General features: G+C 37.6%; 2 protein-coding genes across 2 annotated transcripts; both read left to right on the forward strand.

The window, feature by feature from the left end:
- The first annotated feature begins 14,213 nt into the window (after positions 1-14,213).
- On the forward strand, positions 14,214-14,921 carry LOC114411141. The gene has a single exon (XM_028374898.1). It carries the CDS (start codon positions 14,214-14,216, stop codon positions 14,919-14,921), a length of 708 nt encoding a protein of 235 aa, XP_028230699.1.
- Positions 14,922-17,217: 2,296 nt separating this feature from the next.
- Positions 17,218-17,679, forward strand: LOC114411143. Its single transcript, XM_028374899.1, has one exon. It carries the CDS (start codon positions 17,218-17,220, stop codon positions 17,677-17,679), a length of 462 nt encoding a protein of 153 aa, XP_028230700.1.
- The last annotated feature ends 8,308 nt before the right edge of the window (positions 17,680-25,987 follow it).

Here is a 25,987-nt window from a genome sequence, read left to right on the forward strand (position 1 = left end):
TTGCTTTATATTTATATTCAGATTGTTCTATTTGAATCATTATTTAAGAGTTCATTTTTAAGGGAATTTGTTACTTGCATTGAAATTGAAATAGAATTTTAATTGGGGAAATAGTTTGCAATATCTTAATTCAACCCCCCTTCTTAAGATATCTGAGGCCACTTGTCTAACACTATGTTGAGTGGAGTACCTAGGCTACAAGAGTACTCTTGATAGACTCACCTATGTGAATGTTGAAGTGGGGGCCACTTCATATGAAATTTTGGGCAAAAATTTCTAGAGCGTTCACTATACCGGGATAGACGTGCATGGCCTTTAACGCACGGGCTTTATAGAATACACCTATGAAAAGGTTGTGTGTGGTTTGATGTCGGAGATAGAGTTCAAGACTTCGAGTGACTCTAGTAAAATCTGAATCTTACTCACTATGCAAAGGTTCAAGTTGTATGACACCTTTGTTTATGCATAATTTTATGAAATCCTCGAAAATCTTCTTTTCAAATTTCAAGTGGGGGATTGTTAGAACAAAGGAGAATGTGGATGAAAGTTTGAAAAAAAAAAAAGAAAAAAAAGGCTTCAAGTCCCACATCGCTCAGGATAAACACTTGAATAGTGTTTCACTCCCTATATATGGAGAGCTTCTTTCTTCTTTTTTCCTTGCCCCAGTTGAGAAGTATTTCCTTAACTTTTCTTTCTCCCTCCCATATTTCAACCGATGCATTTCCGGCAAACTTCTCCCTCTTTCTTTCTGTCGCTCTAAAATTTCGGTTGGCTATAATAGTGACTTTTTAAGTCATATTTTCGGTTGGCTATAAGAGTGACTTTTTAAGTCATATTTTTTGGTTGGCTATAAGAGTGACTTTTTAAGTCATATTTTCGGTTAGCTATAATAATGACTTTTAAAGTCATACTTTTCGGTTGACTATTAGAGTGACTTTTCAAGTCATGTTTTTGATTGACTGTTGGAGTGACTTTTCAAGTCATATTTTTGGGTGACTTTAGAGTGACTTTTCAAGTCACACAAGAAGATGTAATTCTAGAAAAGGTTCCCTCAAAGCAGTGAAAATCTTATACAGTGATCTGAATTGTTTTATCCTGGGGACTTCGTGGTTGATAGTCTGCTTGCACATTTTTTGGCAGTGTCACGAAATGTCTTAAAAAAAGTGACAGTGTCCGCGACTCAGCCAATAATTTTTTCGATTTGCCATAAACTATTGTTACAACAAGTCTCTTCACCAAGTAGGTAGGGCTATTCGTGTTAGTTAGGATCAACTTGATCAACCTATAAAATTTAACTTAAACCAATTAAATTAGTTTATATTTATTCTAATTGGATCCAATTTGAACTAAGCCAATAAAATTTAATGGTGATTGGTTTGGATATCCGATTTGTGATTTACAAATTGATGAACCGGAACCAAATCAATAATGTGAATTTTTTTATTGTTAATTATTACGTATGGAGTTTTATGGTATAACCATTTTTTTATTTTTGCTATTATTTAATTGATGGAAGCCAATTACAATAGTTGTTTACACATTTTAATGACAAGATTGTGTGTGAATTTTTGGACGAAATTTTATATTTTTACCTTTTCTTCGAATAAACAAAATTTTGCACATTCACGTAACAATAAATCCAAACTAAATCAATCCCTTCTTGATCAATGATTTGGTTCAGGTTGTAAAAATAATTTGAAAATATTGAATCAATCCAAACTAAATCTCGATTGATTTGGATTTTATTTTCTTTCAAATTCAATTCAATAGATTAAGTATGTGAACTGTTATATTTTTTTATATATGTCTATGATTTCTATAGATAAAAAATCATAATATCATTCTTTGGAGAATAGCTAAATATAATATTATGTAAAAAAACTAAATATAATATTATAGAAACTTTTGATGTTGTTTACGTAATTAAATTAAAATTGAAATGTTAAGTCAGTAATTATAGAATAAAAATTGTTCTGCACAAATCAAAAAAGAAAATGATCACATAATTTCGGAATGATGAGTGAGTATTATATTTGTAAAGCTTTGTTTTGACCTTCATGTTAGAACTTAGAATGAGACTTAGTAACGAGATTAGAGATATATTTGGAAGTGAGTAGGTTTATAATTCTCATAACTTCATTATCTTCATTATTGGTCTTGAGTCTTGAGTGGTTGAGTCTTGAGTGGGGACTAGCCAAGTGGGTCGTGCAATATAATTAATATTTTAGAATAAAAAAAATTAAATATTTTTTTTGGTAGAACAATATTAAATATTTAGTCATATGTTCATAATTTTAAAGTTTTTATGCTATCGTTTAATCATCTAATTAATAAGTATATAATTAAAAAATATTGATTTTGTGATAATTAGTTTTAAAATATATTAAATTAATTTATAATTAATTCAAAATATAAAAAAATTATATTGATGGTATATGAAAAAATTGATTAGATAACAAATACAATCATCTAGGCTCCTACGAAGTTTTAGTTGAAAATTCAAGGAGTTTTCGCGATAATGATTTGTTTATGGCTTTACACTATACAAGATAGAGAAAATGGTGAAAGAAACTACGGATGCAAGCATCACCATCACCATCAAAAACAATGGTAGCTTTAATTGGCTAGGGTGATTTTTACAATGATGGGACCATTTAAAAGCAAAGGTGATTCTATCTTACCAAAATGAACCATTATTCATGGACAACAATTTTTAATAGATGGTCAGATCTACTTAGTGGTTACTTGTTGGCTTTGAAATATGTTAATAGCAAAGTAACCCTTAGTTATTTAAGGAAAATTGCTCCTGGAGAGTCTCTTCTCCACTACCATGCTCTATATCAACCCTCTCCATAAAATTCTAGTCTCCCCGTTACCTCTCTCCACCTATCACTTTTCTTTACACACTTGAAATTTAAATGAAGATGAATTTTGAAAAGGAGAGGGAACAAAAAAGATATAAACTTTTTTAGCATAATCAATTTCGGTTATAGTACATATATCCTAATGTAAACTCCATTGGAGCTTGTAGGCCTATGATCTTCTTCATCAATGGATTCCTTTGCTTCTTGGAAGATGAATGGCAGCGGAAGGGAGAAGGAAGAGAGAGAGGAGATGCCACTTCAAGGAGAAGATGAGTCTAAAAGAAACTCACCACCATAGGAGGCCATTGATAAGAGCTTGGAGGAAGAAGGAGATGAATGAAGGGAGAGGAAGAGAAGAGCACGAAATTTTGTGCTCTAAATGAGCTTTGAAATCTAAAGTTTAATATTCAAATGATCAAAGTTAAAAAAAATGCACACACATGACCTCTATTTATAGCCTAAGTGTCACACAAAATTGGAGGGAAATTTGAATTTCAATTCAAATTTCACTTGAATTTGAAATTGAATTTGTGGAGCCAAACTTTGGAGCCAAAATTTCACTAATTATGATTAGTGAATTTTAGTTATGGTTCAGCCCACTAATCCAAGATCAATTCCAAGATTCTCCACTAAGTGTGCTTAGGTGTCATGAGGCATGTAAAGCATGAAGGACATGCACAAAGTGTGACTATATGATGTGGCAATGGGGTGTAGTAAGCAAATGCTCACCCCCCCCCCTCTAAAATTTAATTGGATTGAGCTTCTACCAATTCAATTAAATTTATTTCCCAACACACATCAAATATTCACTTAGTGCATGTGAAATTACAAAACTACCCCTAATACAAAAACTAGTCTAGGTGCCCTAAAATACAAGGGTTGAAAAATCCTATATTTCTAGGGTACCCTACCTACATTATGGAGTCCTAAATACAAGGCCCAAAAATAATGAAACCTTAATCTAATATTTACAAAGATAAGTGGGCTCGTACTGAGTCCATGGGCCCGAAATCTACCCTAAGACTTATAAGAATCCTAGGGCCTTCTCTTGCATCACTGGCCCAATGTACTTGGAGTTTTCTATCCAATGCCCTTGCGGGGTAGGATTGCATCATTCCCTCCCCCTTGAAAAGGATTTGACCTCAAATCCCAAGGTTCTTGAAACTCTGGGCTTTTTTCCTCAACACCTGTGAAAAGAACAAAAACATATGTATTAGTGGTGTTTAGTATGTTGAAGTAAGGTAAGGTCTGAAAACTCATTTCCTGGGCATCTTCCCATGAAGGAACATGGTTCCTCACCAACTCAATGAGTGGTGTTACAAGTATAGAAAAATATGGGGAAAACCTTTTGTAAAAGTTTGTTAAGTCATGGAAACCCCAAATTTTTCTTACACTTGGTGGAGCGGGCCACTCAGGAATGACCTTTATTCTCTTAGGGTTCATGGGAACCCCTTGATCACAATTTAAAAAATTAAGAAAAGTAAAGCAATAGAACATACCTTTTTCTGTATTTTCATGTTGATTATTCCTACCAAAAAGTATGACAAACCTAAGGTGTCCCATATGAGTACCTAAGTTTGTATTGAAACTAAAAATAAGAACAAACCTACCTAATGAGTCCCTATGTACATAAATCATGAAGATGTTGGGTGCACGAGTGATTTTACAAAAGAGTGTTGCACCACCCAAATCATTCATTATACCACCTATTGTAGGGATTTGGTGCCTAATAATACCTATTTTGGGCACCAACAAAGCACAAGGATATAAGCTCTTGCGAACCAAACCCTCATCCAACAACTCCTTTACTTGAGGAATAAACTCAAGCCTAAGAAGTGTGGCAATGCTAACAAGTGTCTTTTTACAAAGGAGAAAATGTGGAGGTTGTTTAAGAGGGGAAATTTCTTTAATATTTGTCTTTATTTCAAAATGTCTTTCCTTCTTAGCTAACCTCTTGGAGGAGACACTTACCTCCTTACACTCCTCCTTAACCATTAAAGGTTTTCCTTCTTCTTGGGGATAGATTTCTTCACTAGATTCTTCCCCTTTTGCTTCTTCACTTTCACTAGAGGAAGGTGAAGTAGTAGCCTCATCTTGGCTACTATAAATGTCTTGGCTCCTATAAATGTCTTGGCTCCTCATAATCATGGTTTTCTTGGTGGAGCATTGAGAAGTAATGTGTCCTCTTCCAAGACATTTAAAGCACTTTATGGAGCTAGTCTTTTCTTGCATACTAGCCTTAGGGGGTTGCTTTTCTATTGTCTTCCCCTTTTCATCATTGGGCTTAGAAGGCGCTGCCCCTAAGATGCCTAGACCTTGGTCTTTCTTTGGATAAGAATGATAGCCATAAGATTTTAAAGTAGGCTTTCTTTTAAGTTTTTGCTCTACCCTTATTTCCCAATCTAAGTAAGCCTCTACATTGTCCTTTCCATGGAAGTATGGGAGTTTAATGTTAACCTTTTGAGGCTTTCTTTCATTTTCTCTCCTATGGGAGTGAGGTCTAAGATGTGACCTATGCCTTCCTTCATAATAGTCACGAAGTTCTTCACTTAGGCTCTTGCAAGAGTTATGACTAATATAGGAGGCATGTTTTTCTCTTTTCATTTCTTTCCTTATTTTTCTTCTTTCTTCCTCTCTTATTTTCTCTCTTTCATCTTGACTTATTTCTTCCACTCTTTTTTTTCCCTTTTTCTTTTCTCTCTTGTTTTTCTTTCCACAACATAAGGGATCTCAACTCATGTAATATCTTATACAAGGGGTCCTTAGGAGTAGAACCCTCACCATTAACACTAGATGAAGAATGAAGACTCATGTTGGTTCCCAAGTTATGGTTCTTTCTTGTTGGGGGTTTGAAAACAAAAGGTAAAAGAAACTATGGTTGAAACTAGCCAAAATAAACACTAAAAGAGGTGTGAAAAATAAGGTACAAACTAATTGGTAAAAGGAAAGCTATCTAGGCGGTTTGACAATGGAGGGTAAAGGAAATAAGCTATGAAAATAAGCAAGAAATTAAAGTGCAAGAAATGCAAACTAGGCGGATCCTAAGAGTGTTTGGATGACCTCATTTAAGGTTCCCAACAAAACACTCACTATCCTAAGGGGAAATTGCCTAAAATTATTACACACAAATGGAAGTAGGGTGACCTAGCGGAGGCTCCCAACTTACTTCCATTGAAAGGCCTTTTTGTTACAAAATTTGAAAGCAAAGCAAATTGCCAATTACAAAATTACAAAGAAAAAAATTCCTCAATTGTGGTGGCTATTCTCTCTTTAGTGTTTCACTCAATTTGGAGTGCTTTTTAGTCCAATAGCTCTTAAGGTGGTTGGCCCCTTGCTTCTTGACTCAAATTCTTCAAGATATGACACCAATCCTCCTTTCCAATTCCCTATATGGCAACTCACAAGCAAGGAAACAAAGAGACAAACAATAACCAAAGACCAAAAAATTAAATGAAAGCTAAACCAATAGAGTTTTAACAAGACAAATTTCCAAGGATTATTCAACAATTAAAGCAATGAAAAGCATAAAAAAGCAAGCTAGGACTCAAAGAGAAACCTAGAATGGCTCTAGAGTAGAGTAGAAAATCTCTAAAAAAAAGACTCAAGAAACCTCTAGTTTTGGCACTTTTTTTCACAATAATTTTCAATTGAAATTTCATAACTAGGATTGGTATAAAATAGGCACCAATTATAGAACAAATTTTGAGCCAAAACAACAAGCACACTTTCCTTTCACTTTTTTTTCCTGGACACTGATTTTTCTGCCAACTTGTGCGATTTTTCTTATTTTTTCCTTTAATCCAAATCGCTTGGTTATTTTTTTATAATTTTGGTCCAGATGTCTAGAAAATTCAGTAAAACTTTCAGCTCTAAAAACGTAGTGACCAATTCCCAGTAATTTATACAAGTTTATATGTTCAAGCTGCCAGCATCAGCGATTTCAACCTAGAAATCAAGAGTAGTGTTTATGTTGCTTAAGGCTTGGATAGTTACAATTTGTGTTTGATTATGCTCAATTATCTTGAATAACACAATTCTAGAGAGCTTAAGACTTATTTTGATTCACAAATCCAGCCACAACTCAGCACCACAACTCAACTTCATCATAGGCATCATGTAGGAAACTTAGAAAACAAAAAAAAGTTCAAGAACAAGACTACTTCTAGGAATTGATTTAGAACATGTTATGAACTAAATAACATGCATGAATTAGACTCAAAATTCAAAAGATAGGCTAAGAATGACAAGAATACATGAACAAATGTATCTAGAATTTAATCAACAAAATAAAATTCTACACAAACTTAGAACATAATGTGACAATTACTATGACTAAACATGACTCTAAGACAACATGGATTAAGTGATTTACACTTAAATTTTTGAGTTTTTTTTTAATCAATATTTTGGAAGAACATTTAGATATAAGGTTCAGCACAAGAATATTATGAATGAAAAATGATAGAACCTAAAATCAACACAAAAACATGATTCAAGAGTAGATCTACAAAATTTGAACCATAGAAATGCAAGAACAAGTGTAGATCAAAGATTTAATCAGTTTATTTTTTTGAATCTACTCTAAACAGCACCAAATCACAAGACAATGGAGGATATACATGGAGAATAAGATGAAGAACAAAGAATTAAATAGAATTCACCGAACAAAAAGATAGAGGAAGCAAAAGAACATCACCTAGATGAAGATGCTCTTGATACCACATGATGTAAGCTCCATTGGAGCTTGTAGGCCTAGGATCTTCTTCATCAATGGATTCTTTTGCTTCTTGGAAGATGAATGGCAGTGGAAGGGAGAAGGAAGAGAGAGAGGAGACACCACTTCAAGGAGAAGATGAGTCTAGAAGAAGCTCACCACCATAGGAGGCCATGGATAAGAGCTTGGAGGAAGAAGGAGATGAATGAAGGGAGAGGAAGAGAAGAGCACGAAATTTTGTGCTCTGAATGAGCTTTGAAATCTGAAGTTTAATATTCAAATGATCAAAGTTAAAAAAAATGCACACACATGACCTCTATTTATAGCCTAAGTGTCACACAAAATTGGAGGGAAATTTGAATTTCAATTCAAATTTCACTTGAATTTGAAATTGAATTTGTGGAGCCAAACTTTGGAGCCAAAATTTCACTAATTATGATTAGTGAATTTTAGTTATGGTTCAGCCTACTAATCCAAGATCAATTCCAAGATTCTCCACTAAGTGTGCTTAGGTGTCATGAGGCATGTAAAGCATGAAGGACATGCACAAAGTGTGACTATATGATGTGGCAATAGGGTGTAGTAAGCAAATGCTCACCTCCCCCTCTAAAATTTAATTGGATTGGGCTTCTACCAATTCAATTAAATTTATTTCCCAACACACATCAAATATTCACTTAGTGCATGTGAAATTACAAAACTACCCCTAATACAAAAACTAGTCTAGACGCCCTAAAATACAAGGGCTGAAAAATCCTATATTTCTAAGGTACCCTACCTACATTATGGAGCCCTAAATACAAGGCCCAAAAATAATGAAACCTTAATCTAATATTTACAAAGATAAGTGGGCTTGTATTGAGCCCATGGGCCCGAAATCTACCCTAAGGCTCATAAGAATTCTAGGGCCTTCTCTTGCATCTCTGGCCCAATCTACTTGTAGTTTTCTATCCAATGCCCTTGCGGGGTAGGATTGCATCATATCCATAATGCTGAACGAAAGAAACTTTAGTGTGAGTATAAATCAGAGTGAAGTTCCTTCTACCCATGTGGATGATAAAAAGGTCTAGCACATTTGATGTTAGTTTTTGCAAAAGCTTTGGATGCAAGTTACTTAATGTTAAATTTAGCTTAGAGTGTGTTTGGATGAGAGAATTTAAAATTCTAAGAATTTCAAATACTTCAATTGAAATTCTTATATTTTTAAAATGTTGTGTTTGGATAAAAAAAATTAAAATTGTGAGGGTGAAAGAAAATGAATGCAAAGAGAAGACAAGATATGCTTAGTGTGCTTCCAAAGAGAAGAGTACTTATGCGGCATGGGAAGTCGCAGGGAAAACAAGACACGGCGGCGTACTCCACCACACCCGATCACAACATTCAGTCAATGACGTAAGGCATGACTCAGGCTCTCTGCACCGGCGAGCACCTCCGCCGCATGATGGATAGCAACGACTGCTCCCCTGACTAGCGGGTGCAGTTCTACGTGTCCCCTGACGCCCACACCCGATCGATGTTCCACGAGTTCAGACAGTGTTTCTTGAAGAAGAGGATCATCGACGTGAGTGAAGATTTGCGAGTTCGAGAACATGATTTTGGGAACTTTCAGGTGGAAGAGAGGATGAAGGTTATAAAGGAAATACGCAAACGTTTTAGAAGATTCTTCTATCAAGAAGAGAATTTCAATTTCTCACCTTTTAGAAGGAAATTGAAATTCCACATTTTTAGTTGCTTAAAATTCTGTTTTAAAATTCCAAAAATTTAAATTCTTCATAAAAAAATCCAAACAATGAATTTTAGATTACAAAAATTTAAATTCTCTGATAAATTACTTTTCTCAGTTAAAATTCTCTATCCAAACGCACTGTTAAGCAATTTTTTTTTTTGCTTAAGCCAATTTCTCATAGACAATTGTGAATTCTGCTATTTCACAAAATTTATTTCTCCCAAGGGTTCCAATACTCAAACCCAACTTATCCAAACATTCACAAATGATTCAAAATTCATCCCAACACTCAACACAAGTTCAAAATTAACAATGAATTGAAATAAACAAGCTTAAATCAATAATTCTCAAATCAAGAGCATTAAACAAATAGAAATTAAAAGTGCTTTGGGATATTCTGATGTGATCCTTACTAGGAGCGGATTGCTTGATATAGGTTACAGATTTTTGGATGACGCCACTTCAAGAGAGGGAAGATAAGTTAGGGTAGACACCACAAGGATTACCTTGATAAGTCTGATATTGGTTCAACGAGGAACCCAGAGAGAAGTTCTCACAAAATTTTATCAAATGCCAAAAGTCCCTCTATTGAAAATGAAATCCATACATATAGAGTATCTAAACAAAAAGATAGAAATAGACATGGGCCTTTAAAACAGTTTGGGCCAAAATTACAACGAAAACAAATTATAAATAAAAAAATATAACATATTTGGAATGAGCCTTCAAATTAGTCTAGGCCTTCAGCAACAATTAATATTCTTAGTAGTGCCTCTGCCTCTGCCTCTGATCTTTCATCCTTCTCCACTTGGGCTTTGTTAAGTGTGTTTGCTACCATTTGTTAGAGGGTATCCACTGACTATTTGGTCCTACTCTTGGTCATAGATCCCTGTATCTGAGCAGTTTTTGGATTCTCATCATTCCTTCCTTCTTGGAAAGCATTTGCCCTCAAATGTTCAAAATTATCACCTAGTTCAAGTACCACTTCCTTCCTATTCTTGTTGGCTTGCTTGGCATAACTTTCATTCTTCTTTGTAATTTGAGCCTTCGCTTGCTCATGCAATATTTTCACATACTCAACTTTAGCCTAAGCTGACCTGTTAGGCAATGAAGCTCCTGGAAGGAGATCAATTTGATGTCCTATGCCTCTTGAAGGTAGCAGTCCATGAGGAATCTCCTTGGGAAAGACATCTTTAAATTCCTGCAATAAGGGTTCAACACTAGGAGAAACAAAAATAGTTAACTCATTAGAATTATCAGTAGAAATTTTACTGTCTTTGTAATGCAATAGATAGAGTGGCTCACGAGCAAGTAACACTTTTCTCACTTCACTCGCCTTTGATAAACAATTAAATTTTCTCTCATGTGTATCACTCTTCCTCTCATGTGTATCACTCTTTCTCTCAGGTGTATCACTCTTCTTTTTCCTATTCCTCTTTGATGTTTCACTCTTTTCTTTCTCTTGTTCTCTCTTTACTCTCATTCTGATTTGATCATCACACATTTCTCTAGGGGATAAAGGATTAAGAATAATTTTCTGGTCATGGTGCTGGAAAGAAATGTTGTTGGTGAGGCCATCATGCATTGCTTTGGTGTCATACTGTCATGGTTTTCCTAACAGTATATGAGTCGCCTCCATTGAAACCACATCACACAACACCTTATCGTTGTATCTTCCAATGGTGAGACACACCTCAACCTGCTGAGTCACTTTTACCTCTTCATCTTTACTAAGCCACTGAAGTCTGTATGGCCTAGGATGGGGCTGAGTATCCAAATTCAGTTTGGACACTAACCTGGAACTTGCAACATTGATACAACTTCCTCCATCAACAATTAAAGAGCAAAGCTTACCATTAATTGTACATTTGGTGTGGAAAATATTTCCTCTTTGGTGTCATTCAGTGGCTGCATCTGACTTCCTAAGTGTTGGATCAAGTGGCCTCAGAATAATTAAGAAGGGGGGTTGAATTAATTATTACTAGACCTTTACTAATTAAAATTTACCCTTCTTAGGAATTTACTATGTTGTTAAGAAAGTAAAGAACAAAAATATAAACTTAACCAAAAGTAAAAGCGGTAATCAAAGTGCACAACGAAAATTAAAAGAGTAGGGAAGAAGAAGACAAGCACACAAGAGTTTTATACTGGTTCAACAACAATCCATGCCTACATCCAGTCCCCAAGCGACCTGCTGTCCTTGAGATTTCTTTTCAACCTTGTAAATTCATTTACAAGCAAAGATCCACAAGGGATGTACCCTCCCTTGTTCTCTTTGAACAACCTAGTGGATGTACCCTCCACTAGAACTGATCCACAAGAGATGTACCCTCTCTTGTTCTCAGTCACAACAACCCAAGTAGATGTACCCTCTACTTGTACCACAAAGGATGTACCCTCCAATGTGTTAAGATAAAGTTCTCAGGCAGTTAGTCTTTTGAAACTTTGTGAAGGGGGAAACAAAAGAATTCTCAGGCGGTTAGTCCTTTGAAATCTTTTGTTTATAGGAAAGGGAAGAATCAAAAGAATTCTCAGACTGTGTCATTTTGAATTCTTTGACAAAGGAGAAGGGAGACACAACAGAATTTAGGCGATTAGGCCTTCGTTCTTTTGGAAAAGGGAGAAGAGAGACACAAAAAGAATTCAGGTGGTTAGTCCTTGGCGAATTCTTTTTGGCAAAGGGAAAAGGGAATGAAAAAGATGAATAGCACAAGTTTTGTTTTCAAGGTTTGGAAAACCAGAAAACTTTAGAAAGCTTTTGGCAAAGGAAGAAGATGTTCAAAGAGATTCAAAAAAATGTAAAAGATTGTAATGAATTGTCTTGAAAATGCAAGGACTTGCTTTTATAGACTCTTCATGTCTGGACAAGAAAACCATTTTTGAAAACCATTGGAAGAGTTATATCTTTTGATTCTTGTTCAAAACTTATCACTGGTAATCGATTACCAAATCATTGTAATCAATGACACAAAGCATTTTTGTGAAATGATGTGACTCTTCACATTTGAATTTGAATTTCAACGTTCAAACACATTGGTAATCGATTACCAAATCATTGTAATCGATTACACCATTTTGAAATCAATTGGAACGTTGTAAATTCAGTTGAAAGCTTTTTGAAAACAAAACTTGCCACTGGTGATCGATTACAATAAACTGGTAATCGATTACCAAAGAGTAAAAACTCTTTGGTAAAAGCTTTTGTGAAAACTTCATGTGCTACTCAATATTTTGAAAGCCTTTTTAGTACTTATCTTGATTGAGTCTTTTCTTGATTCTTGAATCTTGAGTCTTGAATCTTGATCTTGATTATTCTTGATTCTTGATTCTTGAAAACTTGAAACTTGAAACTTCTCTTGAAACTTTCTCTTGATTCTTGAATTGTTCTTGACTCAATCTTGAAATCATTCTCTTGGGCTTTTTGTCATCATCTTTGTTATCATCAAAACACCTTGAATCAATCTTGATTCATCATCATGAAACAATGAAACTTGCTTCTACACTAAGAGCCTTCTCACCATTAGTATATCACCCTGCATAGCTTCCTCCTCAAGCTCTTCTTCCACTTCTTCTTCATTGATTTCAGATTCACTGGTGATTTCTCCATCTGCCTTTATGATCATGGTCCTCCTAGTTGGACACTCAGAAGCAATATGTCCTCTGCCTAAGCATTTGAAACATTTTATGTTTCTGGTACCAGTGTTGGATGATGAGGCAGAATTATGCTTGGTTTTTGCACTAGAAACTACTAACTTTCCATGGGGACTAGACGAGTTGCCTCCCTTCTTCTTGGATCTGTTGGTCCAGTTCTGGTTGAAATTGTTGGATGAGTTACTTATTGCTACAATTTTCCTCTTCAGCTGTTGTTCAACCCGGACTGCCTTAGTAAGTTGCCAACTCAAATACATTCTGCGCAATCTTTACCATCAATTGTTTTGCAGGTTACAGGGTGTGCCATCTGTGGTGAAGCTCATAATCCTGGTTGTTGTATCCCCAATGAAGAACCAACTCATGAAGTCAATTATATGGGGAATCAGCCAAGACAAAATTTCAATGCAGGTGGATATTCCGGATTTCAGCATGGCCAGCCATATAATTCAAAGAGGGACAGTGGAGGAATCACTGTGGAAACCAGTTCAACATAGACCAGGGTGGTCCATCTAACATGCCACAACAGTAAGGGCATAGTCCCTATGATTGAACAACGAAGCTGGAAGAGACTCTAGCTCAATTTATGCAGGCCTCAATGTCTAACCAGAAGATCACAGAGTCCGCCATTAAGAATCTGGAGGTCTAAGTGGGCCAGCTCACAAAGCAATTGGCGAATAGGTCGTCAAGCAACTTTACTGCAAATACTGAGAAGAATCTGAAGGAAGGATGTAAAATTGTAATGACAAGGAGCAAAATGGCAATTTAGGCCGATGAAGGAAAAGTTGAGAAGAAGGTGGAGGAACATAAACAATAGCTGGCAGCTGAGCCGGCACTGGAATCAGTTCCTGACTTTGTTGAACTTGAGGAAGTTGTGGAAGATGAAGATGACCAACAAGAGAGAGAGACACCAATAAAAGATAGTCAAGAGGGAATAAAGATGAAGGAAGAACAAGAAAAAGAAAAACAAAAAGAAAAAGAAACAGAAGAAGTAGAAAAAGAAAAAAATCAGAAAAATGAAAAAGGAAAAGAGAAGGTTGATGAGGAGAAAAAGAAGAGCAAGAGTGAGGTTTCAAGAGAGAAAAAGAGAGAGATTACTTTAGATGAAGGCAAGGAAGTACCATATCCATTGGTACCTTCCAAGAAGGATAAAGAGCGACACTTAGCCAGATTTCTTGACATCTTCAAGAAGTTGGAGATCACTTTGCCTTTTGGAGAAGCTCTCCAACAGATGCCACTCTATGCCAAATTTTTAAAAGACATGCTGACAAAGAAGAACCGGTATATCCACAGTGACACAATATTTTTGGAAGGTAACTGTAGTACAGTCATTCAACGCATCCTTCCCCCGAAGCATAATGATCCCGGAAGTGTCACTATACCGTGTTCTATTGGTGAGGTTGTTGTAGGTAAAGCTCTCATAGACTTGGGAGCTAGTATCAATTTAATGCCTCTATCCATGTGCTGGCGACTTGGAGAGATAGAGATAATGCCCACATGTATAACCCTCCAGTTGGCTGATCGCTCCATTACTAGACCGTATGGAGTGATTGAGGATGTGTTTATTCAAGTCAAGCAGCTTGTATTTCCTGCAGATTTCGTGGTTATGGATATAGAGGAGGACCCTACAAATTTCATGGCCAACTATATAGTAGATATGGGGAAAGGCAAGTTAGAATTGGGTGTGGAGGATCAGAAAGTCTCATTCGACTTATTTGAAGCAATGAAGCATCCAAGTGATATGAAAGCTTGCTTTGATCTGGACAAGGTAGAACAAGAAATAGAATTAGCTGCTATAGCCATGGCACTGCACTCTCCTTTGGAAAAAGCATTGATTAATCATGTAGAATGTCTTACTAAAGAGAAGGAATGTGAAGTGCAAACTTGTATTAAAGAGTTGGATGGTGCAAGAGAAAATTCTGAGGGACATACTGCATTTGAAGAATTGAAGAACGGTGGGCAAATATAAAAACCAAAAGTAGAATTGAAGACCTTGCTTGCACATTTGAAGTATGTATTTTTGGAAGACAATAACTCTAAACCAGTGATTATTAGCAGCTCTTTGAAGAAAATAGAAGAAGATCAGTTGGTGCAGATTTTGAAGACACACAAAGCTGTAATTGGTTGGCACATATTTGACTTGAAAGGAATTAGTCCATCTTATTGCATGCACAAAATCAATATGGAAGCTGATTATAAACCAGTGAGACAACCTCAAAAAAGACTGAACCCAATCATGAAAGAGGTGGTGCGTAAGGAGGTGCTTAAGTTGTTGGAAGCAGGCCTTATTTACCCCATCTCGAAAAGTGCATGGGTTAGCCCTGTGCAGGTTGTCCCCAAGAAAGGAGGTATGACAGTCATAAAAAATGATAAAGATGAGTTAATATCCACAAGGACTGTCACCGGGTGGAGAATGTTCATTGACTATCAGAAGCTTAATGATGCCACTCGGAAGGACCATTATCCACTTCCTTTCATGGACCAGATGCTTGAAAGACTCGCAGGGCAATCCTATTATTGTTTTCTGGATGGGTATTATGGCTATAATCAGATTGTTGTAGACCCCAAAGATCAAGAGAAGACTGCTTTCACCTGCCCTTTTGGTGTATTCGCATATCGGTGCATCTTTTTGGGCCATCTTTTTTAAGGGGTGCTTATCAAATCTTGAAAGAGTATTACAGAGATGTGAAGAGTCCAATCTAGTTCTTAATTGGGAGAAATGTCATTTCATGGTTCAAGAAGGAATAGTGCTGGGGCTTAAAATTTCAGTAAGAGGAATAGAGGTGGACAAGGCAAAGATTGGTGTAATTGAAAAACTTCCTCCTCCAATGAATATCAAAGGAGTGAGAAGTTTCTTAGGACATGCAGGGTTCTACAGGCGATTCATAAAAGATTTCTCAAAAGTCGCCAAACCACTTAGCAATCTATTGAATAAAGATGTTGCTTTTGTATTCAATAAAGAGTGCATGGAAGCATTTAATGATCTGAAAACCAGATTAGTGTCTACTCCAGTAATTACAGCACCAAATTGGGGACAAGAATTTGAGTTGATGTGTGATGTGAGTGACTATGCTGTAGTTGCAGTGCTTGGACAATGGAAGGGAAAAAATTTTCATGCTATATACTATGCCAACAAGGTTCTAAATGATGCACAGGTGAACTATGCTACCACAGAAAAATAAATGCTGGCAATTGTCTATGCGCTTGAAAAGTTCAGATCTTATTTGGTAGGCTCAAGAGTTATCATCTACACCGATCATGCAGCTATTAAATATTTCCTCAACAAGGCTAATTCCAAACCCAGATTGATAAGATGGATCTTGTTGTTGCAAGAATTTGATTTGGTGATTCGGGATAAAAAGGGATCGAAAAACATTGTAGCTGACCATTTGTCTAGATTGGTGAATGAGGAAGTCACATCGAAATAAGCAGAAGTTAGAGATGAATTTCCTGATGAATCATTATTCTTGGTGAGTGAGAGACCTTGGTTTGCCGATATGGCTAACTTCAAAGCTGCAGGAATCATCCCAAAGGACTTAACGTGGCAGCAGAGGAAGAAATTCTTACATGATGCTCAATTCTATATCTAGGATGATCCGCACTTGTTCAAGATAGGAGCTGAAAATCTCCTACGAAGATGTATGACACAAGAAGAGGCCAAGAACATATTATGGCATTGCCACAATTCTCCATGTGGCGGCCATTATGGTGGAGATAAGACGGCGGCCAAGGTTTTGCAACACTGTGATCAATGTTAGAGGATGGGGGGTATATCAAGAAGAAATGAAATGCCTCTACAGAATATTATGGAGGTTGAGGTATTCGATTGTTGGGGCATTGATTTTGTAGGTCCCTTCCCTTCATCTTTTGGCAATGAATATATACTAGTAGCTATTGACTATGTCTCTAAATGGGTTGAAGCAGTGGCTACCCCGAATAATGATGCTAAGACTGTGATAAAGTTTCTGAAGAAGAACATTTTCTCAAGATTCGGGGTGCCTAGAATTCTGATTAGCGATGGCGGCACACATTTCTGCAATAATCAGCTACAGAAAGTGTTGAAGCAATATAATGTGACACACAAAGTAGCATCACCTTATCACCCCCAGACCAATGGGCAAGCAGTAGTATCGAACAGGGAATTGAAAAATATTTTGGAGAAGACTGTAGCTTCTACTAGAAAGGACTGGTCTATCAAATTAGATGATGCTTTATAGGCGTACAGAACAACATTCAAGACTCTGATAGGCTTATCTCCATTTAAGATGGTGTATGGCAAGTCTTGTCACTTCCCATTGGAGATGGAATATAAAGCATACTGGGCCTTGAAGTTTTTGAACTTTGATGAAGCCGCATCTAGAGAACAAAGGAGGCTGCAGCTTTTGGAGTTGGAAGGGATGAGATCAACTACTTATGAATCTTCAAAGCTGTATAAAGAAAGGGTCAAAAAGTATCATGATAAAAAGCTGCTCAAGAAGGACTTTCAGCCAGGACAACAGGTGTTACTGTTCAACTCAAAACTTAAATTGTTTCCTAGAAAGCTTAAATCAAAATGGTCGGGACCATTTACTATCAAGAAAGTCCGACCCTATGGAGCAGTGGAGCTTTGTGATCCTCACTCTAACGATCCTGACAGGACATGGGTAGTGAACGGACTAAGGTTGAAGCAATATCATGGTGGAGCTATGGAAAGATTGAACACTATTCTACACTTCAAAACAGAATAACAGGATGATGCGTCAAGCTAGTGACGTTAAAAGAGCGCTTACTGGGAGGCAACCCAGCTTTTCTTTCCTTTTTCTCTTTTTCAACCCAGATCCATTCTGGAATTGAGCTTTCATAGTTGGGCTTAGCCGCAAGATGCGCTAAGCGCCAACCCCTTACTATTTTTGAATTCTTGGAAGTGCGCTTAGCACGCTTGTTGCGCTAAGCCAGAACTACTCTTTGTAAGTTGAAGTGTGATTGTGCGCTAAACCTCACCTCTTAGGCTAAGCGAATATTGCAGAAATTTTTGTGTTGCAGAAAGTGCTAAGCGCCACCTGCTGCGCTAAGCCCCAAATGCTCACTGGAATTTGAAACTTCAAGTTGGGCTTAGCGTGAGGTTAGGCTAAGCGCTTGGGCTTTAAACTCAAACGTCACGTTGGCACGCTAAGCGCAGCTATGCGCTAAGCACGCCAAACAAAAATGCTAAAATGAATTAGAACTGCCATAGGCAGTACCTTTACACAAACCTTTTGCTTCTTTTGTTGTGCCTACCTTCTGCGTGTGTGCATTTTGCTATTGTGCCTCAAGTACTTTCTGCATCTTCCTTGCTTCTTCTTGCATTCCATCACAATCCAAGTAAGTAGTGCTTCAGTTTCATTTTCATTTTCATGCTTTGAACCTTAGGATAAACGAATTCTTGCTTTGTTAGCTTGCATTGCTGTTTAGGTTAGGGTTTCTAGCTTTAGGGTTTGTTATTTTAGGATTTAGGTTGAGTTGTAAGCCCATTAGGGGCAATGCTGCTAAAAGGGGTGAGGACCCTTGTGTTTCTATTTGGAAATCACGATGAACGTGCTAAGCGTGCTTGTTGCGCTTAGCCTGTTCATCGCAGCTGTTAAATTTTTGGATTTCCAGATGATCACGCTAAGCGGACCATGTCGCGCTAAGCGTGTTCATCCCTGCTGATGAACGAAAGTGATGAACTCGCTAAGCGCGTCTGTGCGCTAAGCGGGACTAATGTTCCAGACATTAGGATTTTTAAATTTTTTCTCAGCGCTAAGCCTGACCTGTCAGGCTAAGTGCCAATATGCTTCTATTGGTCAGTCCTTTGAATAAGGCTAAGCGCAGCTGCTGTGCTAAGCCCTTGTTGTGTATTAAGGAGGTTGAGCTAAGCGCGCCCTGCTATGCTAAGCTCAACTCTCTCACTGTTTTTGAGTTTTTCTGGTTAGGCTAAGCGCGCCCTGTGTGCTAAGCCTAAGGGTCATTCTGGTGAGGCTGAGCTAAGCCCAACATGCTACGCTAAGCCCATACCCTCTTCTGTTTTGAAAATGGTAGATTTAGGCTAAGCCCAGCATGATGCGCTAAGCCTAATCTGTAGAAAAATATTTTCTGTGTCTTCAGGCTAGGCGTGAGTCTGCTGCGCTTAGCCCATGAGTAAAATTTTATAAGGCACGCTAAGCCCAGCCTTCTGAGCTAAGCGCCCAGTTCAATTTTTAGCGTTATTTTTTTGTTTTGTTGAAAATAACCTTGACTGATCTTATTGTTTGATCTTATATTTTCATATGGCATCAAAGAAGAGAAAGGCACCTGCCACACCTTCCCAGGTTCGATATGACCAATCCAGGTTCACTTCTCCTGAGGCCTGGAAAGGTACATTGACATTGTGGTACCCAGGAAGATACTCCCGAAAAGAAATATGGTAATCTACCACACTGAGTTTGATGAGTTCAAGGAAGAATTGGAGAGAAGAAAATGGGATGAGGAGTTGACCAGTTTTGATGAAGGCAACATTAGTGTTACCATTGTGAAAAAGTTTTATGCTAACCTCTATGATCCCGAGGATAAACCACCTAAGCAGGTGAGGGTGAGAGGCCATTTGGTGAAGTTTGATGAGGACACGTTGAATACCTTCTTGAAGACCCTTGTAATCATCGAGGAGGGGGAGACATTATTTGCCTACTCTAGATTTGCACTCTTGAGGCCTGATCCTCAAGATTTGGCTACTAAGCTCTGCATCCCAGGGAGGGGATTTAAGCTTAATGTTGATGGTCAGCCTCTGAAGATCCTCAGGAAGAACATGACTACACTCGCTCAGCCTTGGAGTATTGTTTCTTACTCCAACTTGGTCCCTACCTCCCACACTTTTGACATCACACTGGATCGGGCCAAGTTGATTTATGGCATTATTATGAAGATGGACATGAATCTAGGCTACCTCATCTCCCCCCAGATTTCTATCATTGCCCAGCATGACTCCTCTAGAGTTGGATTTCCAGCCTTAATCACAGCTTTGTGTAAAGCTAGAGGAGTCACATTAGATTTCAGATCTTTGGAGAGCCTTAGTCCTGCCATTAACTTGGCATATATAAAGAATTGTTGGAATCTAGATGATCCAACAGTGACATTCAGAGGGCCAAGGAAGGCCAGGGGTAAGAGATCTGAGGCTCCCCCTACTTCAGCAACACCAGATACTTCTGCTCCTTGTTCATCTACTTTATCATATACTTCTGATAGAAGCAGGACTGAATAACCACATTACCAGGGATGGATTGTTGGGGTTTTGGTTTTCTGAATATGTTGTTACAATAATGCTTTTTAAGTTAAGCCTAATCTTACAAGAAAGATCTGCAGACGAAGCTTAGGTTAAATTAGTCTAAACTTATGAGGGATCAAGGTTTAGTATTTTAGGCTACAGCATAGAACACAAAAGCATGATTGATTAGAGAAATATCTTCATATGCATCAGCTTGTTTGTTAGAAATACCCAATGCTTTTTACCTATTGCTGTCAACTTTTACTTACTTGCATTTACTGCTTTTACCATAGAAGTAGTTTATTTCTGTTTTTAACCATTGTTTATCAATGTTGTTCCAACAATGTCTTACTTCTGAATAAAACTCTGTCTAATAAGCAAGTTCCCTGAGTTTGATACTTGGATCACTCCATTTTAATTTTAAATACTTGATGACCCGGTGCACTTTCTGGTGTTTCATTTCCCTTGAATATAATTGTTCAAAATTGGAGAAAAAGTAACTGTAGGGGAAAACCAACACCTTCCATAGCAAGGAAGCTCCTTTTACAATGAAGAAGAGGAATTAAGAGAAATTGCTTGCTTACAAAGGAGTGGGGATGTCTCCTCCACCTCTAGGAACCTCACTATCACTCAAAAACTCACAAATCTTCCTAAAAGATCAAAACTTGGCTTCTTTGCTCTGTTCTTTGCCTCTGTGTATTTCACTCTTCAAGCTCTTACGGCTATTCAACACTCTCTATTTCTAACCTCTTTTTCTATTCCAGGCTTAAAAAGGGCTCACTGACCTCGATGTCGCGCTTAGCGCGAGTAAGTGAATTTCCACTCAGCGTCAAACTCGCGCTAAGCCTGGAAGGTGACAAAAGACTCGCTGAGCGAGCTAATGACGCACTGAGCGTGTGCCTGCGTGACAGATTTCCTTCCAGATTCCTCCTATCCGCTAAGTGCGTTGATGCCTCACTTAGCGGATGACATTCGCTAAGCGCATTGAGGGCGCTTAGCGAGACATCAACTTTAGCACTTCTTCAAAATAACTTCTTTTTGCCTGAAATTGAAGAGAAATTGACATTAATTCCATACACAAGGCTTTTATTGAGCACAAATAAAAAAAAAAGAAAAATTTATTTACAATCCTACAAAAAGAACCATAAATTGGGGAAAATATATACATTTTGTAAAAATTTTCTATACAAAAGTTAGTCGTATAAGACGACTAACAAGTACTTACTGACAAAGTTTGTACTATTTCCATGCAATATGAAGTATGAAACATGAGCATCATCAATGCACTGACCATGGATAATTAAAGATTCTAAGTCATCCCCTTTTCTCTCTAGGAATGCTTGAAACTCTTTAAAACACTATTTCCCCCTCTAGGGATATCCAACATGGTCACCATACCCCCCATGTACATACACATCATATATCATCACAATAATATCATCAACATCAACATCATCTCATCTCAACATCATCATCAACATCACAAGCAATCACATTCCACATACATACATATAAATTCATGTCTGGGATTCACATTCCCCAGGTCTTCAAGCAACATAAACCTCATACAACAACAATCTATAATACCACGAGACTCATTTTTTTTAAGGAAAATTCTAAATTAAAGAGGAAAACTATAGTATTCAAAACAAACTCTTATGCCTATTTAAAATTTAATAAAGAAGTAAATAGAAGAACAAATATAAAATTTTGGGCAGAGTATCATCTATATTTAAGACTTTTCCCAAAAATTCCAATCAATACAACAACAACAACATTGACAATTTCAATCAGTAGTAACAAACCTATCACATCCCATTAGTTAAAAACACAATTTTTCTTGAAAACTATCATGCACATCAATAACAAATATATCACATCCCATTAATTAAAAACACAGTTTTTCTTGAAAATCAGCATGCACAGGGATAGACATACATCCCCATAATTGGGTTCCCTGACCCCAACTATGGTATCAAAAGCTGTAAACCAACAATAAACTCCCCTCACCTATCTATATCTCTCTCTTAGTTCCTTGCGGTGTTGTTCTAAGATCTCTTAGGTTCACGTCCGTTCGTCCAAACGCAGAGCTCTATATACGAAATCAAAGATAATTCAATATAGATTTTAAAGACAAGGTTAATATTAACTTTTGGGGTCAAATACTCATTCAATTTAAAAAAAAAGGCTAAAGGGGTGTGTTGAGATTCATATCAAAGAGAGGTCATTTTGAAATTCTGATCAAGCTATTGTGACCAAGGTTCAACGAATGTTACAAAAACAAAGTCTATTTTATAAAAAGGAAAATTTTACAACGTCTCTTTTTCAAGGGTTTTTCAAAGGAAGTGTAAAAACATCCAATAATGGTTCCCAAGTCAGAAGAGATGCAAAGATAAGCTCAAACTAACAATGAGAAGGCTTAGAATCACATTTACCTCAAAGAAACCATGAAGGAAGTATTGGAGGCTTCATTCTCTACCAAATCCTCGAGTTGAGTTTTGAAGATTCCACTCCGATTAAACTGTTCTTCTTCGTGTGGTGATCCGACGGCAAGCAAAGGCGGCTCGTGGCGATCACCGGTGGTTAGTGATGGTGGAGGAGGAGCTTGGGGGTGTTGGGGGAGGGTTTAGGGGAAGAGAAGGAGAAAGAAAATGGCTTTTTTACACTGTTTGACGTATTTGTAGTCTGCAACACTCGCCCAGGCGAATTTGACTCGCCTGGGCGAGCTGATCCAGCTCAAATTTTACTGCTTCGGTAAAAAACTCATTTCTCATACTCAATATGTTATGATGCAAATCCCAACGATCGGAACATGGAGAGTCTTAGGAACCTCCAGAAAAAATTTGAAGACGATCCAACGGTTAACGAATCCAAGATCGTAAATTTGAAATCTCATAATTTCAACTTAGCTCAACAAAACTCCACATAACTCAACATTCACATCAAGAAATTCACACATGACTGATTCAGGCTATACCTCAACTCATTCAAGTCAATCATATAGTCAAATAACACGATAAATACAATTAAATATCGATTTACAATTAAACATCGATTCACACATGACTAATTCAGGCCATACCTCAACTCATTCAAGTCAACCATATAGTCAAATAACACGATAAATATAATTAAACATCGATTTATAATTAGTAATATTTTAGGGTGTTACATAGATCCCCTATAGGGTCACACGACTCGCCCAACAAGGTTAGGCTCACCTAGTGAGTAATGCTCTAAAAAATTCACTAATACACGACAAGCTTGTCTCACCCAATGAGTCTACAAACTCTATAACTCGCAATTTCAAGGTTCTCGCAAACCCAAACGTATCTTCATTACTCTCTACCTCTCCAAACACTCACAAATGATTCAAAACCATCCCAATACTCAACACAAGTCCAAAAAAACATAAATCAACCATCAATTAAACATATACAAGATTTCATCAAGAATTCCCAAATCAAAAGCATACAAGGGGCAAGGACTCTAAAGGAAACCCAACACCAAATTCCACCAACCCACAAAAATCAAACATGCTTTGAAGCATAAACAACCCTTCCAATCAGATTAAGCAATAGACCATAAGGTAGAGTTTTCCTTACCTATTGTCTACAAGCTTAGGTCTTGAAAAAGAGGAGAGAATGAGAAGCTTTCTACTCAACAAAGGGGTCACCAGCACAGGAGAAAGGAGGAGAGCATTTTGCCTTAAAGAGCATCCAACTTCAATTGAGTGGGTTTCACCATTATCAACTCTCTCAAATAATGTATGCATTATATGAGAATCAAATTTAAATCTTTAGTGACAGATCTAGAAGGGGTGTGGCGTCCCTAAATAATGACTGGTTTAATAGTAATAAGTTAAATAGCAAAAACCATAGGAAATTTTCTTTTTCTTTTTCTTTTTCTTTTTCTTTTTCGTTTCTTTCCCTTTTTCACAGTACTTAAGTTTAGAAGGAAAATTATCACTATAGAGTCCTGAATGACCAGTTCACAACTCTATTCGGAGTCATTTCTTTCTGATAATGCATAACCTCTAAAATATTTTGCTCTTTCAAAAAGAAAAGTATACCAGCCATCATTTTAGGTCGTCACGTGTAAAATAATAAAATAAAATGCGGTCCATGAACTCTCTTTCAAATAAAGTTTGTTAACACTTTCTTTTCAAATAACAAGATTAAACATAATTACATTCATCATCTAAAGCTGTCCAAAATATGGGAGTTTTGCAAAATACATAGTGACATCCAGAGCAAAGGTATCCACTGTGGTGGCTTCAGCCACATATATACAATCATCAAATTCCAATACAATAGGTCTACCCATCCAAAAACCAAAAGAGTAAACCTAATAGTCTGTACTAGATACACCCACCCCCAAAAAGTATGTAAACCTAGTCTAAGGAGCCGTCTACTATGATGAAGAGTCTCCACTAGTCGCTATCCCTCCAGGGCCGCTCTCCTCCGTAGAGTCTGCCTCAGATGCTGACATGACGTCCTCTGGAGAATCCACATCAGGAAGTGGGTCCTCATCACCCTCTGGAAAGTCAAGAGCATCCACAGCAGGCTCAGGAGGTAACTCCTCTGGGTCCTCCTCAGGGTCTTCTTCAGATGACGACACCTCTATCACTTGACGGGCTCTACTAGTCGATATGGAGTAGGTGTAGGTAATATCCACTCCACAGTTCGTTGAAGCGTGCGTGCGGGTTCCTCTGGATGTACCAATGAAGTAGCCGTGAGTCGAATCGTGCCCCGGAATCGACACCTCGCATTGCCTTCGAGGGTCTCCCAAACTCCCTCTAGGCACTCCATCTCCACTCGGTCATGGATTAATTGCGCTGCCATCACGATCTACAAGAAATAAAACAAAGGGGGTAGACTCTTTCACGAGAAATCTAACTACGGTAACAACACAATGCGTCCCATAACCACTACATGTAGTTAAAAGGTATGCCTCAAGGCTTTTCTTCTCTGGTAATCGATTACACAGCATTGGTAATCGATTACCAGAGGCCAAACTCGAGTTACACAGCTTCAGAACATGGAAACCTGCAATATGCACTGTGTAATGGATTACACATAACTGGTAATCGATTACCAGTGGCCTGTTACTCTGTGTAATCGATTACCAGAGGTCTCCTCAACATACTGTCTCCCTTTCTAAGCCTTGTAATCGATTACACCCCTTGGTAATCGATTACCAGAGGCCATCTCAACTTCCTATCCCCATTTTTAGGCCTGGTAATCGATTACCAGAGACCATCTTAACTTCCTGTCTTCATTTTTAAGCCTTGTAATCGATTACACATCCTTGGTAATCGATTACCAGAGGCCATATTCCAGATATCACTCAAGATCCATAGCTGGCTAGCCACCACACAAGCCTCCTTGCTTTGTGGTCTTTGTTCTTTTATCGGTTGACTGCCAGGAGCTCGCATGTTTAGGTACGTCATAGGTTCTCACTGACTGACTATGCCCGGGTTGGGTCAGGATTGGTCAAGCTTGGTTTTGGGCAATAGCACCCCACCTGACGTCCCCAAGGTCTCCTGCCCCCGCGACATATCTCCAGGTACCACTCTGTGGTCAACGGGTCATCCTCTTGAGCCTCACGTATGTGATCTACGAATTCATTGGTGATCTGCAGCGCTCCCACAAATAAGCATTCAGATCTCGGAATTCCTCTATCAATCTCTGCTCCAAACTCATCATAGTCGCAACATGTAAGGACTTCCGGCTTAGCGCGTCGGCTACTACATTAGCCTTTCCTGGATGGTAGGAAAGACCAAAATCATAATCCTTGAG

This window comes from Glycine soja, chromosome 5, assembly GCF_004193775.1.
Source record: "Glycine soja cultivar W05 chromosome 5, ASM419377v2, whole genome shotgun sequence".
Lineage (NCBI taxonomy): Eukaryota > Viridiplantae > Streptophyta > Magnoliopsida > Fabales > Fabaceae > Glycine > Glycine soja.

Bases quoted from the DNA above. Each gene is read 5' to 3' on its own strand.
- LOC114411141 (XM_028374898.1), top strand. From the start codon at position 14,214: ATGCTGACAAAGAAGAACCGGTATATCCACAGTGACACAATATTTTTG.
- LOC114411143 (XM_028374899.1), top strand. From the start codon at position 17,218: ATGGTGTATGGCAAGTCTTGTCACTTCCCATTGGAGATGGAATATAAA.